Raw genomic sequence first — 15,747 nt, 5'->3', positions numbered from 1 at the left:
TTCCCCCTTTTTTTTAAATTTAATATCAAAATAAAAATTGTTTAGTTGAGTTTGGTCGTGAAAATGCAGTTATAAAAATTATAATTATGATAATTAGAAATGAAGGCGAATAAATACAAATACATATTAACAAATGTAAATAGTGCATGCAGGGCAAGCTATGTTTCAGTTTTCATATTTGCATCTTCCATCCTATTTAGACATGAACTTAAGTCAATGAACGGAATACGGACCCCAAAGTGCCGTCTATTGGTGTTTGTGTACCACGTGTACATTCGCTGAGATGCGTCCGGAAGCGTCTTTCATCCCGAAGCACGAACTGGACACGTCTATCTGCTCTAATGAAATATTTTTCTGTGGACATTATTCATTCAAAGTAATGAGAAGAATATACCACTGATTTAATCTTTTAAATTAAATCACAATTTTTGGTACTAATGGTACTAATGTATATATTTAATGTCGGATATGTTAATGTTGTTTAAAATATATATTTTTTTTACATATTATCAGTAAAACCAATAAGAGACAGAATAAAATGAATAAAGACTAAAGATGATGCACAAGTAAACAAGTGGTGACTTATACATAAATACATGAATACACTGCTGCATGTGATTGGGATTGTTATTGTTTTTTTATTATGAAAATATGTGGCAGCATATAAAAATACTTATTATATAATTATAATTATTAGTATATAATATGCTGAATATTGTCTCAAAGGGAAATTGAAAATTACACTTTTCCCTGGCGCTGCCTTGACCGAAATGAAAAAATCCTACATGAAAACAACCCTTAAACGCATCGCGCGACGGGTTTCTTTGTTGAACGGGTTTGATGAGTTTCGACGGTCTGAGGTAAAGTACCTGCCCTACTTATCCACCTGAATGGACCGGAACAGACAACGTAAACTGCTGCCTCCAAGCCTGTTTCCACCGACTGTTTAGGTAAGGGTTTTTTTTTCAATCATTAGAAGTGTTACATTTTTGCTGTATTTATTCGCGTTAGCTTGTCTGGAGTTGCTTCTTAAATAAATGTCTTTTTTTTTTTAATTTCATTTAGTTTTTGTTTTTTCTTTTGTAGAAATGCCCCCTTCAAAATATTGCGAGTCGTCTTGAATTGTAAAGCCTAAATGTGTGTTTTTATGAGGAAGTTTGTGAAAATCCAAAACCTATTATGGATCAGTTATTTATGATGTGCTTAATCATGACACACTTTTGTTGTTGTTATGACAGACAACTCACCAAAAGGCTACAAATAACTTCCTCTCACAAAATGGCAATCACTTAATAACAATGAATTCTTGTGTAATAACCAGACTTGTGTTGACAGATTGGGAGGCTGTTTGTTTCCAGTGACTGTAAAAGTTGCTTCTCGAGCTACTTTTCTTCACCTGCTCCCATGGCAGACTGACAGTCTTCAATAATGTCCCAGAGCCAGTTAATAAAGTTGACTCCCCAGCTAGGATGTGATGCTAATAATGCCCAGTGTTTGTGTTCTTAGTGAAATGTATGAGGTGATCTGGATCACTGTCTGGATCCAGGGATGTTTATTAGGAAGGATTCTTTAACATAGGGAGATGATTTTTTAAAATGTTTTTTGATGATATTTTGTGATAGTAGTTTGGTTTAGTTTTGTGTGAAAAGAAAAAAAAGCCCAGATGCAGCAGATATGAGGGCTTTTAAATGATGAACTAGTCACTAATGGAAAGTTTTTCTTTGTGAAGAGTATTGCTCCCACTAGCTTGATTTCTAGTAGTTAGGCTTGTTGTATTAAATGACTCTATTGCGGCCATCACACAGCTTGTTTGAGCTCACATGAATGTGACCATCGTCATGGTAGCTCAAGCGCAGCGAGTGGATGTGCCGAGCGACGTGACCTGGTGGGCGGGCTGCTCGGTCAGCAGGGAGAAGGGAGCAGTCTCCGTACTTCGATCGATTGCTGTACCCCTCGATAAGTTGTTGTGTGTGTTGTTCACATCAATGTCCGGTTATACAACTAGAGTAAAACCAAAGTACTGTGTTGTTTTCCAGAAAGCAGTTCAGATGTCTGCTGGCCTGGTTGGACGTGGCTCCAGGACCGACCTGGACTGGGAGGGCCCTCACTATGACCAGGTTCCTCTGGGATCCTCATGGCAGGACCAGAGTCTCCCTCCTCCTCCGCCTCCTCCTCCTCTCTCAGCCATGCTCGGTTCCGTTCCGGCTCGCAGCTTGGACCCCCTGCCCCCTCCTCCTTTACCTGAGCAGCCTGCAGTGGGCCTGGAGGAATACTACCCGCCCAGTCTAGCTCCGTCCCACGACAAAGTGGCCGAGCTGCACTGCGACCCCATGGATATAAAACCAGTGCATCGTTTCATTCCTGACTCTGTCAAGGACTTTTTTCGTGGGAACAGTTTTCGAGTGAGCAGCAAGAGGTCGTCTAAAAAGAACCAATCGACCCTTGGGGTCCCGTGTTCACCTCCCCACTCGCCTCCTCCGTCCCCCACCCTCTATGCCTCCTCTGCTCGCAGCTACTCTTCTCAAAAGGGGAAAGATGCTGGGCTCCTGGAGGAAGGCTTCGAGTCGGCATCGATGGTGCCCACAAACGTGTCAGCCCAGACCTACCAAGAGCGGGTGGAGGAGTACCACATGCGTTATGCCTACATGAAGTCGTGGGCTGGATTGTTGCGGATCCTGGGGGTCGTGGAGCTGCTGCTGGGAGCCGCTGTGTTTGCCTGTGTGTGTGCGTACGTACACAAGGACAATGAGTGGTTCAACATGTATGGATACTCCCAACCACAAATATACGGCGGGCTGGTGGGCGGCGCTGGAGCGTATGGATCTGGCAGCTACTACACCGGCCCGAAGACTCCTTTTGTTCTGGTGGTGGTGGGTCTGGCGTGGATCGTGACCATCATCGTGCTGGTGCTGGGGATGACGCTGTACTACCGCGCCATCCTGCTCGACTCCTCGTGGTGGCCTTTGACCGAGTGTGCGATCAACGTGATCCTGGCCGCCTTGTTCTGTGCCGCCGGCGTGGTCTACGTGAGAGACACCACCCGAGGAGGTCTGTGCAACATCCCGGTTTTTAACAACGGAGTCAACGGGGCCTTCTGTCGAACCGAAGCGGGTCAGACTGCAGCCATCGTCTTCCTCTTCATCAACATGGTGCTGTACGCCATCGGAGCTGGTGTCAGTTTGAAGCTGTGGAGACACGAAGCTGCAAGGATGCGGAAGAGCGCTGCAGCTCAGGAGGTGTGGGATTCATGCAGTCGTCTGTGTTATTATCAGCTCAAAAGTGTTTTTCATTTCCTGAGTCAATAACAACATCGGGGTTGATAAACGAAGCGGGACAACCACCCAGCGTGGCATGTTTTTGGGCGCTTAAAAAAACTCCCCCAAAAATCTCTGTCATGTGTAGCAGGTTTCTCTTAATGTGTTGGGGATTGGCCCCTACTTGACAAGACATTAGGACTGGGTTAAAGGACCAGACTTGGAGTGCAAAAACTGAACTGGGCACTTGAAGCTTGTACGTTGTAAAAAGGTTTCACATTTTAGTGGACCAGAACACCCCGATCAATGCAGTTACGCCCCCAACTCTGCTTTCAACATCGAGGTTACATCCAGGGTGAGGTTTGGGTCAGGGCTGACTTGGTTAGATTATACCTCTGATCGAGGGGTCCCTTTGTTTTCCCCAGTAAACATAGCAGAAGGTAGCCATTTGCAAAAGAGCTAACAACAACAAAGAACTCTTGCTTGCGCGAGCTTTAGTGTTAGCTTAACTTGTAGTGTGGTGGCTTCTTAAATGGGGAATGAAGGTTGTTGTATTTCATCGTGGCCATTCCACAACTTATTTACAAGTAGTGACATGCTAGCTTGAGTGAGCGACGCGAGTTAGTGGTGGCCTTTCAAGGGAACAGTGGCAGGCTTTCAGACCCTGGTGGAAGTCGATAAGATCATAAAAGTTATTTAAGGAAGCCAGTGCCAACAGATCAGTGCACCCATGTACGACACATTTTGGTGAAGGGCAATACACATTGCAGTAATTCAGAACTCATGAACCTCTTACAATATCGAGTCGTCTTATTGCATGTGATCTGTAGGAGGTTATGTTTTGTCCGTTTGATTGTGTTCAGAATTACTTGAAAAGTGATGGTGGATGGATTTTAATGCAGACAAGGAACAAATTATTCAGTTTTGTGAGCTCACCGACTGGATCCAGGATGTTTTTTCCTGGTTTGCGTTCGGGGGGACTGAAGCTGCATGGTTTGCGCTCTCTTAGTGTTTTTCTAGTTTGACCTATTTCTGGAGGAGAAGGGAGGGTATATCTGTGTTTAACAGATTGATTTCTCTTCTGTTCCATGGTCACAGATGGCGACGCTGTCTTCATCAGTTCCTATTTCGGTGGTGAGTGTCGTGAACGCATCAGCTCAGTTTTCAGTGACAGTGAAACTAACCAGCAGCTCTCTGGTGCAGCTTGACGGAGGCTCCAGGGTCTCGGAGCGCACACCTCTTCCCACCTACGTCCCAGACATCATGGACATGCCCACGAATGCTCGGGAGACTCACCTGTTGGAGCCTGAGATACTCAGGGGCCACATACCGGCCGGACACATCCCAAAACCTGTTGTCATTGCTGACTACGTTGTGTAAGTATTCAGTTTTTCATTCAGCTGCACTCATTCAGACCTGTTCCATACTATCTGTGTTAGGTTGTACACCTTCAAGTGTTCAATGGGTTTGTAGTTGAAGCATAAATGGAGTCTCAGAACCAAAGAGTCTCTGATGGTTACAGGAAATACCCCCGGATCTCCTCGGAGGAGGAGAGAGACCGGTACAAGGCTGTGTTCAACGACCAGTACGCCGAGTACAAGGAGCTCCACGCTGAAGTACAGGTGATGGCCAAGAGGTTCGAGGAGATGGATGAAATGATGCAGGACCTGGCGTCTCGGCCCTCCAGCCAGATGGTGCGTTCGGTTCTCACCTTCAACTCCAGTTCAGCCTTGGCAGTTACAGCATGCCGAGAATGTCTTGGTTGTTTCTTCACTTTAAAACACTGTGGGTGACTCCCCTAACTCAGATCTGTGCTGACAATGTTCCAGGAAAAGGAGCGCATCAATAACATTTTGCTGGAGTACCAGAGGAAGAAAGCTGTGAGTATCATGAGCCACTTACTCACTTCAAACTTTCACTTTCGTGGTGTCACTGGTAAAACCTTGGAACTCAAGAAGGGCTGGGGTGTGGCTGTGCCCGCTAGAGGGCAGCTGCTGGTGGCTGTCCAAGGTACACAAAACATGACACAGAAGGGGGCAGTGCTGCTGTTATGTAGCTCTAATGAGACACGGAGACATAACAAAATACTGCCTCCATTTTCTTCTTTTGAACAATACTTCCTCCACAGTTGCCATGTTTGTTTTTGAGTTTGTTGTTTTCGTAAACATTAACATGGGCCTGCTCCCCCTGGTGGATGTATTGGTGACCAGCAACGTACAAAACAGATGGAAGTATGTGATCAGTGACGGCAACATGGTTTGAAAAGGACGGTGAAGGTGAAAGGAGCTTAAATGGGCATTAGAGTGAACATTTCAAGATGGACCCCTGCACTGCACTGTGCCGTGTGTCTCTACAGCTCAATAATAAGAACTATTCTAACAGGATCCGACATACGTGGAGAAAAGAGAGAGGTGCGAGTACCTGAAGAAGAAGCTGTCTCACATCAAGCAGAGGATTCAGGAGTACAACAGTGGGGCAAACCTGAGTGACAGTGAATGAGGAGTGGGTGTGAGGTCCGGGCGACACTGAAGGAAGAGTCCAGTGCGCAAAACACAAACACAAAACGATGAAAACTTTGCTCGTCCTCAACTCTCGAACCAGACTGCTGTCGACTGATGTTCCTTCATGTGTTGGACCTGAGCACCTGGGATGGAAGTGAAGATCCCAAGTCGTGAACTGCCACAGTCTCTGTGTGGCAGGAATTGTTTTTGCTACTATAATTTGAAAATGTCCTTTATAAGAGTGAATGGACCAGATGTTTCTATTGCTACATGATGCAGTAGTGGATCTCTCAAGGTCAAATGTGTCGAAATAAATCATTTTTAGTGAAGTGCCTCTTTGGTTCTGTCATTTCCAAATAGAACCTCCACAACGGTACACAACAGCCCAAGACTCAACCTAGAAATTACTTTCTTTCTTTCTTTTTTTACAATAAAACTGCATTGATCAGGGTCTATTGTTTTTTGTATTTAACGTAATTCCTTTGTTCTCAACTCGACAGAATATTTTAGTTTCAACACAACGGAATAAGTGAAGGCAAATGTATTATTATATTAGTTTGTCATCAATCCTCCACTGGCCTCCGCATCTTTCCTTTCATCACACATTTAAAGATGACTGGAATAAATTTTGAGCAACAAAATAAACGTGTCACGTGACTCGCCGTGACAGCTTCAGGAACAAAAGGAGGAACTCAACAGGTTTTGGAAACAGAAGTCAGTTCAGACACATAACTGCAACTCTTAAGAAAACCACCACAAATGTGGACTTCGACAGTCACTCAAAAAACATGAATCGTTGAGTTGTTCAGTGAACGCCAGTCATTAAAGATCCTCTCTGGTCTGTTGAAGAGAAGAAACTACACAGTTTTGACCGGATGTTTTTGTCTTTATTGTTTTCAAAAAGGCGCCCTAAAGGAATACAAAGGCTCGAATGTGTGCGCAGGCACAGAGGGAGTCGTATTTTGAGTCGTACAGGTTCGTCCGGTATCACCTGGGAGAGGGTGGGGCCGAGAAACGAACACCCGATCCGCAGAAAAAGAGCGTCATCGCGCGTGCGCGTACTCACTCGGTGTGTTATTTGTGGAGATCAGACCGACAATTGAGCGTCTTCCGAACAGGTGAGCTGGAATCAAAAAAATATTTGGACGGAAATCCAGAAGTCTGAGTTGCTTTAGTGTTTTGTTTGTGGTCGCAAGGTGTGATTTTAAAGACGGTTCTCTGCATGTGTTTCAATTTATCACCGTTAGGACGCGATCTTCTTCGTGACTCTCTGATCCATTTCCAGCCAGTTTGAGCGGTTGACACCGTTGAGTCTGAACCGTCTGCCATTGTTTGGACCGGTGGCGACACCATCATGATCGGATCACCGTTTTAAAACTCACTTATTGAGAAATAGCGACGTAAACAAGCCAGACAGTGCTGTTTTTTATATATAGAATTTTATTTATTTTATTTTTTGAACAAACGAAAATGTTTTTGACTTTGCGAATAGACACTGGAAAAAAAAAAAAAAGAAATATATCTTCATGAAGGACAGTGAACTATAGCATACGGTGTTCCTGGTCTCCAACCGACTTGCGGTCCATGCTTTGAAAACACTGGCTATAACTCGCGGCCGTCTCAGTCACACAAAAGTACAATTTCAGGTTGTGCGACAAAATAAATGACTCACGTTTTAATGCCTTTTTTTTAATCATCTATGTCATTGAAATGACCGAGTTGTCACGTGGCTAAAACAATATCTTACTTACTAATAGAAATTCCAAGTTGACTGGTTAGTGAGCAAGATGAAAATCTTTAAAATGATCCCTCACTTTCACTGACTTGATGAATCATGGTCCACAGGTTTCCTGGTTTCCACGCTGCTGGTTGAGGCTCAGTTTCCAGTGCAGAATGCCGAGCCATAACCGCAATGGAAGTGGAAGCAAACCGTGAGTAGAACTGCTGCCTCAGCTTTCTATTGAGTTTTGAAAGTTTATGTTCGACGCTCCTCATCCTCGGCTGCTTTAAACCCGCACGGACTGGCTTTTGTTTATGGCGACTTGCACAGATGATGGAGAACCTGGGGGTCAAATGAGGGGTCAAAATGAAAAATTGTTAAACATGTTTCCATATGTCATTCTTCCACTTCCAGTCGTGGAAGTTGCTTTCTGCATGAGTTTGCCATCGTCGCGACATGCTAAGAAAAATGCTTTCGCTCAACATTAAAAGTTTATTATTGTTATTATTATTATTACTTACTTCCAGTGACGTTAAATTCAGCCACAAACTTTTTTTTAAAATATATAACGTAGCAAGAAGACAAGGATTTTCTTATTTGTTTCCAAACATGCATGGTGGGACACAGCTTTCCAAAAAAAAAAAATCCTACACAAACTCCAGTTTTTATTATGCTGAAATTTTGGATTTGTGAAATCATATCTATCATATCTAAAGTTAAAACTGAAGTTGACAGTGCTGCCATAATTTCAGTACAATTGAAGGTTTTAAATAAGGATTTCAGTTTTTAAAGTCATTTACTTTTTGGTTTTAGACTGGGTTTTCTAGTTTGAATATCATTGAAAGTATTCGATGAGAGGTTTAAAATACGGGTGAAGACTTCTAACCTGGCCCTCCTCTCCTCCACAGCCACAGCAGCAGGCACAGACACAGTGAGATCATGTCCAACCCTGCGTTCTCCTACTACCCTGGAGATCAGATGCTCCACTTTTACCGCTGGACTTCCCCACCTGGAGTCATGAAGATTCTCTCCATTATTATCATCATAATGTGTGTAGCTATCTTTGCGTGTGTGGCCTCTACGCTGGTGTGGGACTACGACATGAGCCTGATGGGTCTTGGAGGTGGTGCTGGACTGGTGCCGGGCTATGGTTCCGGCACATATGGGTCAGGCTCCTACGGCGGGTCATACGGCGGCTCCTACGGCGGATCTTACGGCGGCGCTTACGGAGGCGGAATAGGCGGCAGTGGTGGCGGCTATTATGGATATGGAGGCACACAAATGGATCCTAAAGCAGGGAAAGGCTTCATCATCGCTATTGCTGCCATAACCTTCATCGCTGTACTCATCATTTTCATCTTGGTGGTTTCCCGACAAAAGACTGCCCGGTCGGCGAAGTTCTACCTCGCCAGCATCATCATCTGTGCCATTCTGGCCTTCTTGATGATCATCGCCACCATTGTGTACCTTGTGGCGGTGAACCCCACCGCTCAGTCATCTGGATCTATTTACTACAATCAAATTCGTCAGCTGTGTGCCCAGTACCAGAACCAGAACCAAGCCCAAGGCATCTTCCTCAACCAGTATCTCTACCATTATTGTGTGGTGGAGCCCCAGGAGGTAGGATCATCTGTTTGTGTTCCGCTGGGTGGGATATCTTAATGCAAGAGACACCTTCCTTGCGTATTCTTCATGTCTCCTGTCTTTTGACCCGCCAAGATATATGTCTTGACCGAGCATGGTATGTCTTGGGGGTGCAGCACAGAGTTTCCCACTGTCTCAGGGGTTTCCCTATCAACAGCTTTTAAAGTCTTCCATACCATGTAACATAGTTGAGGGGTCAGGCAATCTTTCACTTGAATGCCTCATTCATTTGTTGTTCTGGGTGGTTGATCAGAGACAAGGCATGCGGTGGGCTTTCTGAAGGAAGGAGGTTTGAGGTTTATTACCCTGAGGGTTTTATCAGTGCGTGGTATGGTTCGAATGATAAGCTAAAACAACTGGCTATCCTTACAAGAGGATCAGAGGGATTTGACCTACCCTCTCTGGATTTGCCCGGGGGGGGGTCAGCAGCCCACCTTGGGAATGGCTAACCATTTTTGGAATTTCAGAGTAACTGTTTTTTCGGGGGCCTCACTGGAGATGGTGGAAAGTGCCTGTCATATTGACTCACTTGTTCTGCTGGGAGACTTCAATGCACAGAATAATCTGGAAAGGCAAGATTGTTTGAGATGCCCTCTGAGGTTTTCACCCGTGAACACTGTTTTGGACTTTTGTGCTCGTGTCCATATGTGCACTGGGCAGTGGAATGTCCTTTAGCCACAGTCAAGTGATTTACTTTGTTGGTAATCTGTAGCCCTGTAGACTGATGGGTGAAGATTTGTCAACTTACTGGTGGCAAGTGTGGGACCAGGCAGGCCCGAATAATGTGCAGACCTTTAGCCGTGCACTGGGGGATACGGGAGACATTGATCCCATAAGGCAGTGTTACGCCCTGTTGCTGAGGTAGCAAACCTCAGCTGTGTCTGCAAGGTAGTTGGCCCCTGTTACAGTGAGAAAGGTCCAGCTGCAGCTTGGGCATTTCCGTCACAACTCAAGAACACCCTAACGTTGGGTGTTCTTGAGTCGTAGTGCTCAATTGACCTGATACCTGCGTATCATTTTGCCACCATTTCCCCTTCCAGTGTGTCTACTAGGGACCACAAAGTGGTCATTTGATCCGTGACTAACCGGTTAATAGGCATCATCAAACCCTGGATATAACCTGGATGTTCAAACCAGGATTGGCGTCACAGCTGGATATCCAGGTGGTCTGCGAAAGCAGAAAAAGCGGGGTCACTTTTGCAGCCAGAGTTGGATGATATTGGTTATAGTGGAAACCCTGGAACTTAGTGGTGGAACCCCCAAAGTTTTTGGTGTGTCAAATCTAAATTGGTTACGTGGGAGATGGACGGTCGCAGAGATACTTTGCAGGCCTACTCAATGCCACTTGTGTACCTTGTGATGATGAAAAAACAGACTACGATCAGAGTGCGATAGTGGTGTGGAAGGGTTTCTGGGGCGTAGGGCAGATGACTCCGGGTGTTTCATCAGACTGTCTTTATCTGCAAATGTAATGAATCTGTGTTCCCTTCTTAAGGCCATCGCCATCGTCCTAGGCTTCCTGGTGTTCGTGGGTTTGATCATCCTACTGGTGTTTGCTGTGAAGACTCGTGCCGCCATCCGTCGCTGGGGTGGAGAAAACATCCTATGGGAGGAAGTGAAGGTGATCGGTGATCAGCAGCACAGCGTCGGGGAGTGGGTGAGTACAGCGAGTGAAAAGGGGCTTCTTCTACTGGCCATTTGTCTTACACTCACTGTGTGTTTTCTTTCACATAACTGTCGCACACTGAGGTTAGCAGCGCAGACAGACAGACACTCGCGGGGAGTCAAAACTATTTGTCCTAAACCTGCATTGCTGGGTTTCAGTGAACTGTGACAGGTGTGCACGTCAGCAAGTTTCACCTGCAGTTTCTGGGCGTGGCCTAAAGGTCTGCCACTGATAGGCATACAAGTAAGGTTGATGAGGAAAAAACATCCATAAAAGTTGTCGCCTCAAACAGTCCGATCGCGTCTGCATGAGACCAACATTTGTGAAGCAGTTCAAAGACTTAGTGAGAGGGAAAACCGACATAGACTAGCATTCCTGCGCGAGTTTGTCTTTTGTTGAGCATTCCTGTGGGAGATTCACTCAGGACAGAGGGAGAGGCTGCAGAACTGGTTAAACCTGGAGAACAGAGACGCTGAATATTTACACTGGAGAAGGAAGTGGGTCACTGAATTACACGGGCCTGTTGTGTTTTTGTTCTTTAGCTGAAGAATCTCACTCGCGTAGAGTTGCATGTCAACAAAATACGAGTCTAAATCTTTGTTGTGGTTCAAGTTGACAAAATGGCCGCCGCAGGTTGCCCATACGGGTCTAGGGGTTCTGGTTTCGAGCAATCCAATCTACATTATAATGTATTTGTGTGTCTCTGGCTTCAGGTGAAGAACGTCTCCGGTGAACCTGAGGTGCTGCTTAACGACTACAACGATAAAGTCGGGGCTCCCGCGGACTATCTGGAGAGACTCGACAACAACAGACCTCTGTACCTGCCTGGGTAAGCTGACCTGCCTCACAGCATGTGGCTCAACAACAGCCTGTTTTAACGCCGAGGTGTCGCCCTCGTCCAGTGACTCGGACATCAACAGTTCCTTGGATGGAGGCAAAGCCAGAATGAAGGACTACGACGCGGGTGCAGAGTCCGGAGACGATTTAGAGGAGGAGGACTTCAGCGAGTGAGTGGCTCAGAATGGCCGGTCGCTGTGTGACACTGTGTGTAACCATGCCTGTGTTGGTGTAGCTTGTTTCCCTCCATTTTGGACGAGCAAGAACGGCTGAACTACAAACTGGAGTTTGACCGTGACCACCAGGAGTACAAGAGTCTCCAGGCCGATTTGGACCACATCAACCACCGACTGGAAGACCTGAACCACAAACTGGACCGGCACCCGGAGGGCAGCCCGCTCTTCCTGGTGGGTTTGAGGCAACACCGTCAGTTCTCCGAGCCTGAAGTGCACCCGACTCTCAGAGTGCAGCGCGTTACCTCATGATTTTTTATATATGTATATTTCCTCCTTTTTTCATTCTCACACTTGTTTACTTAATTTTCTTTCTTCTTTCTTTCTTGTTCCTTTCTCTCCAATTACATTCTGATGCTTCTTTCTCACTAATTTTTTTTGAGTTTCGTTCTTTCTCATTCTCGCTTGTCTTTTTTTCCTCTCTGTCTTTGTCACATTCTCTGTTTCTTTCTTGTTTGTTTGTTCTTTCTCTCTTTCTTTTCTTTCTTTCCATTTCCTCTCACTAGTCCCACTTTTCTTTTTCTCTTTTTTCCTCATTCTTCTTTCTTTTCCTCTCACTCTTTTTCCTTCCGTCCTTCCATCCTTACTCGCTTCTTTCCTTCCGTTCTTCCGTTCCTTCTGTGTTTCCCTCCTTCCTTTGACTGGGTGTGGTCTTCACAGTGAAGGCGAGCCACGCACCTCGCACCAACTCCAGGCCTTTATGTGTTTCACGTCGAAGGAATCCCCCACACCTGCTCACCAGTGGTTTATCCACTTCATTGAAACCGCGTGGCACGTGTGGGAGTTAGAACTCTTTGACCATGTCATCACCCTCGACACCACGTGCTCTGAACCTCATCTAACCTGCTCTTCTGTCACAGGAGATCATGGACGAGTACTCCAACTTAAGGAGCCTGAAAAAGGTAAAGGTGTGTTTTTGCCTTCAGCTCGCCAGCTAAACTCACCACCCCTGTTGTGTTGTCCCTGCAGTCGTCGGACTACCAGGTCAAGAAGAGGCGCTGTAAATACCTCAAGTCCAAACTGTCTCACATCAAGAGGAAAATCAGTGAATACGACCGACGGCCGTGAGCTTTTACTGTTGCTTTTACTGAAGTCATTGAAGAATCTTTTAGCATTGTAGTCGCATTTTATTGTTAGAACAACAGCGGTTTTTGCTTTTTTTTAAAATTTTAATTAATTTATGAATGTTCAATGTAATTACAGTGTAAATCAGAGGAACCTTTTTTCAAATTTCTTTTGGAGGCATTGTGTTGTGATTCTTGCTCACCACTCTACTCCCCGATTTTTCCTCAGCGTTTTGCATTTTTGCCTGTTTATGTTTATGATGCAGTGTCAATTAAAAACACAAATTCCTCTTATCTATGCTTCTGTTTTTCCCTTTCCCTCTGTGTGTTTGTGGGCCTGTATATACTTGTTTATCCGTCCTTGTGGGGACCGTTTTGCCAGAACCAGAATGGCTCAAGCATCAATTTTAGGATTAAAACTTCCAAATAACTGGGTCATTATAACTGGGCTTTAGTTGGGTTCAGAGTCCTGATTGAGGTGTGCCATGTCTTTTGGATGGTCAGGTTTAGGGGGAGAGGCCGGGGAAAGGGTTATGGCTATGAGAGGTCCACACATAGATGGTGTGACAAACCTGTATGTGTGTGAGTCACAAACGAAGAGTGTGTATCAGAAGCACGTTACATTTATTGAAGCCAAGCAATAGCAAACACTTTGCTCATCAGTGAGGTCAAAGGTCAGCAGTTATTCACAAGCATCACAGCGCCTTCAGCCCGCAGTATCCTCCTGCACGTCTGACTCTGGAGACAGTTGGGCGACCTCCTGCTCCTCTACAGCTGCTGGGAGCTGCTCTCTCCTCCTCCTCCTCCACCTCCACACAGTCACCCCTACAACAACACACAGCATCATCACTAAGGCAACACTGAGCAGCACGGACCTCAGCACATGGTGATCAACCTCTGGCTCTCCGAACACCACCAGGTACTCAAACTGGAACTGGCAGAACGGGCCTCTCTTAATCACACACCAGAACTCTCCAGTGTCCTCCAGAGAGATGTTCCTGATCACCAGGCCGCTGGAGGAGTGATAAATCTTGTCTGGGACTCGATACTCTTCAACGTTAAAGACTCGTCCTTTGGTTCTGTTGGACCTCATGAACCAGCGAATGTAACCGGTCCAGTTCCCACAGGGGAGAGTGAGGTCCCGCCCGGTGAAGAGCTCCACAGCAAGAGGCTCAGGCTCAGGACACACGAAGAGCTGATACTTCTCCTCAGCAGAAGCACCAGCTTTGCAAGTGTATAGACCTGTGTGGTCCAGCGTCAGTGATGGAAACATCAGGGTGTAGTTCAGACTCACTCCCTCAGACCACAGTTGATTATACATCTTCCACTCCTGCGTTGGGTTCCTGCTGTCATCAGAACAGTTGAGCTCCAGACTCTCTCCCACCGAGCGCACGATGGACTCCGATGGGACTATTAAAGCGAAACGACTGCGAAGGTCACAGCTGAGCTGCTGCCTCTGCAGACAGTAGTAGGTGTTGCCACTCGACTGTCTGTTGGCGGTGAGAAAAAGAGAAGTGTTCTTCACCAGGTGTCCGCGCTCTGAAAGCATTTTATCATCTATTAACACTAATTCAGTTGTCCTGTACTTCATATAGGCCCACTCAACACTCTGGTTTGGTCCCACACCGTCACAAGTCAGCTCTGCTGTCTGCCCAACTATCTGGTACCAAATCCCATGATCTTTCATCTTCTGTTCGTCACAGACCAGGAGAGTGGAGTTCCTCTCGTGGGTCACCTTGCCCCGAGTCCAGCACTGCACCTGGTACTGACCCGAGTGGGAAGCAGCCACAGGCTGTAGCAGATAAAAGGTATTTGAAGAGTTCCACAGGAGCTCCTTCCCCTCACTGGTCCATCTATAGATGGAGCAGAAGTCAGCGGCTTTGTCCCATCTGAAGAAGTAATGATCCCGCCCCGCTCTCAGGATGACCTCAGCGTGGATGCTGGAGAAGAGCGTCAGCAGCAGCAGCATCTCTGCAGCCATGGTGTCGTCTGTGAGGGACTCGACTCTGACAGGTGCTTCCTCGTCTCTATCTCCACAACATCAGCAGCTTCAGGGAACGGAAGAATGGATCAGGAGGAGGCTGCTACTTCCTGTTGGAGGAGAATGGAAATGATTCAGAAAAGACAAGGGTCCTGGCCGCTCTTCAGCATTTCCCTGGGTGATACAAAGTGAGACTTGTTTCCAGGAACTCGCGTGTTGGACGTGAGACGGTGATCAGGTACGAGCGCTTCGGCAGCCCGTTATCTGCATGTGTCAGAGACGCAACGTCTGAACTCAGAGTCACGAGAGCGTGGGCGGGGTCGCGCGACTTTGGCAGCTTCATCGACTCCACAGGGCGTGATCAGCTTCAAGTGTTTCATAACTTCTTGTTCGACGTGGTTTCGTGAAATAAATATTGCGCGCTAATATTAAAAACAATAACCTGAACGGTTGTTGCCGCGTGAACTACTCTGTTGTTCGCTGGTATCGTAGTGAAGTTGGCGACTTTTGGGGCGAGATCCCAGGCAGGCGGGGCCGTGACGTCATCACCTTCAAAAGTATCCGTATCCACTGTCCACACGGAGAAGCGTCTCCGTATCCGTGTGGAGTTTATCACCCTGGGAGTCGCTGTCAAAAAGTGTCCGATACGGTTGGTGGAAACCCCGGATTCGTGCAGACTGGTGCCCCATCCGACATGGACCGTGAGCGGGTCCACTCGATATCAAAACCGTCTGCCGGAAGTGACGAGTGAATCTGGAGGAGGCTGCACCCCATTTTTTTTTCATGTTATCAGGCGAGAGGTCCGGAAAATACGCGCCAGCTGACGCAGAACCGTCACGTGAATGAT

General features: G+C 46.4%; 2 protein-coding genes across 3 annotated transcripts; one reads left to right on the top strand and one right to left on the bottom strand.

Moving 5' to 3' along the window:
- Positions 1 to 840: 840 nt before the first annotated feature.
- On the top strand, positions 841 to 13,212 carry LOC128762396 (MARVEL domain-containing protein 2-like). Its single transcript, XM_053870626.1, has 16 exons — positions 841 to 950; positions 2,037 to 3,236; positions 4,353 to 4,388; positions 4,458 to 4,630; positions 4,777 to 4,948; positions 5,084 to 5,134; positions 5,637 to 5,745; positions 6,660 to 6,688; positions 7,601 to 7,686; positions 8,384 to 9,095; positions 10,615 to 10,776; positions 11,499 to 11,614; positions 11,688 to 11,792; positions 11,858 to 12,029; positions 12,716 to 12,757; positions 12,825 to 13,212. Exons 2-16 carry the CDS (start codon positions 2,049 to 2,051, stop codon positions 12,921 to 12,923), a joined length of 3,252 nt encoding a protein of 1,083 aa, XP_053726601.1. The 5' UTR covers positions 841 to 950; positions 2,037 to 2,048; the 3' UTR covers positions 12,924 to 13,212.
- A 326-nt stretch (positions 13,213 to 13,538) lies between these two features.
- LOC128763025 (uncharacterized) lies at positions 13,539 to 15,622 on the bottom strand. Of its 2 annotated transcripts, none has more exons than XM_053871738.1 (2): positions 15,343 to 15,622; positions 13,539 to 15,010 (listed from the first exon to the last, which is right to left on the bottom strand). In XM_053871738.1, the coding sequence occupies exon 2, from the start codon at positions 14,898 to 14,900 to the stop codon at positions 13,626 to 13,628; it is 1,275 nt and encodes a 424-aa protein (XP_053727713.1). In that variant the 5' UTR covers positions 14,901 to 15,010; positions 15,343 to 15,622; the 3' UTR covers positions 13,539 to 13,625. The 2 variants fall into 2 exon arrangements, with proteins under 2 accessions (XP_053727713.1, XP_053727714.1); XM_053871739.1 differs by having other exon boundaries at positions 15,450 to 15,622.
- Between the last annotated feature and the right edge of the window lie 125 nt (positions 15,623 to 15,747).

Source organism: Synchiropus splendidus, chromosome 7 (assembly GCF_027744825.2).
Source record: "Synchiropus splendidus isolate RoL2022-P1 chromosome 7, RoL_Sspl_1.0, whole genome shotgun sequence".
NCBI classification, from domain to species: Eukaryota; Metazoa; Chordata; class Actinopteri; order Syngnathiformes; family Callionymidae; genus Synchiropus; species Synchiropus splendidus.
The sequence above is the reverse complement of the archived record's forward strand: the minus strand, read 5'-3'. Positions and strand labels throughout refer to the sequence as shown.

Bases quoted from the DNA above. Each gene is read 5' to 3' on its own strand.
- LOC128762396 (XM_053870626.1), top strand. From the start codon at position 2,049: ATGTCTGCTGGCCTGGTTGGACGTGGCTCCAGGACCGACCTGGACTGG. The intron at 4,949-5,083 runs GTGCGTTCGGTT...ACAATGTTCCAG, and splicing joins CTCGGCCCTCCAGCCAGATG to GAAAAGGAGCGCATCAATAA. The intron at 10,777-11,498 runs GTGAGTACAGCG...CTCTGGCTTCAG, and splicing joins AGCACAGCGTCGGGGAGTGG to GTGAAGAACGTCTCCGGTGA.
- LOC128763025 (XM_053871738.1), bottom strand. From the start codon at position 14,900: ATGGCTGCAGAGATGCTGCTGCTGCTGACGCTCTTCTCCAGCATCCAC.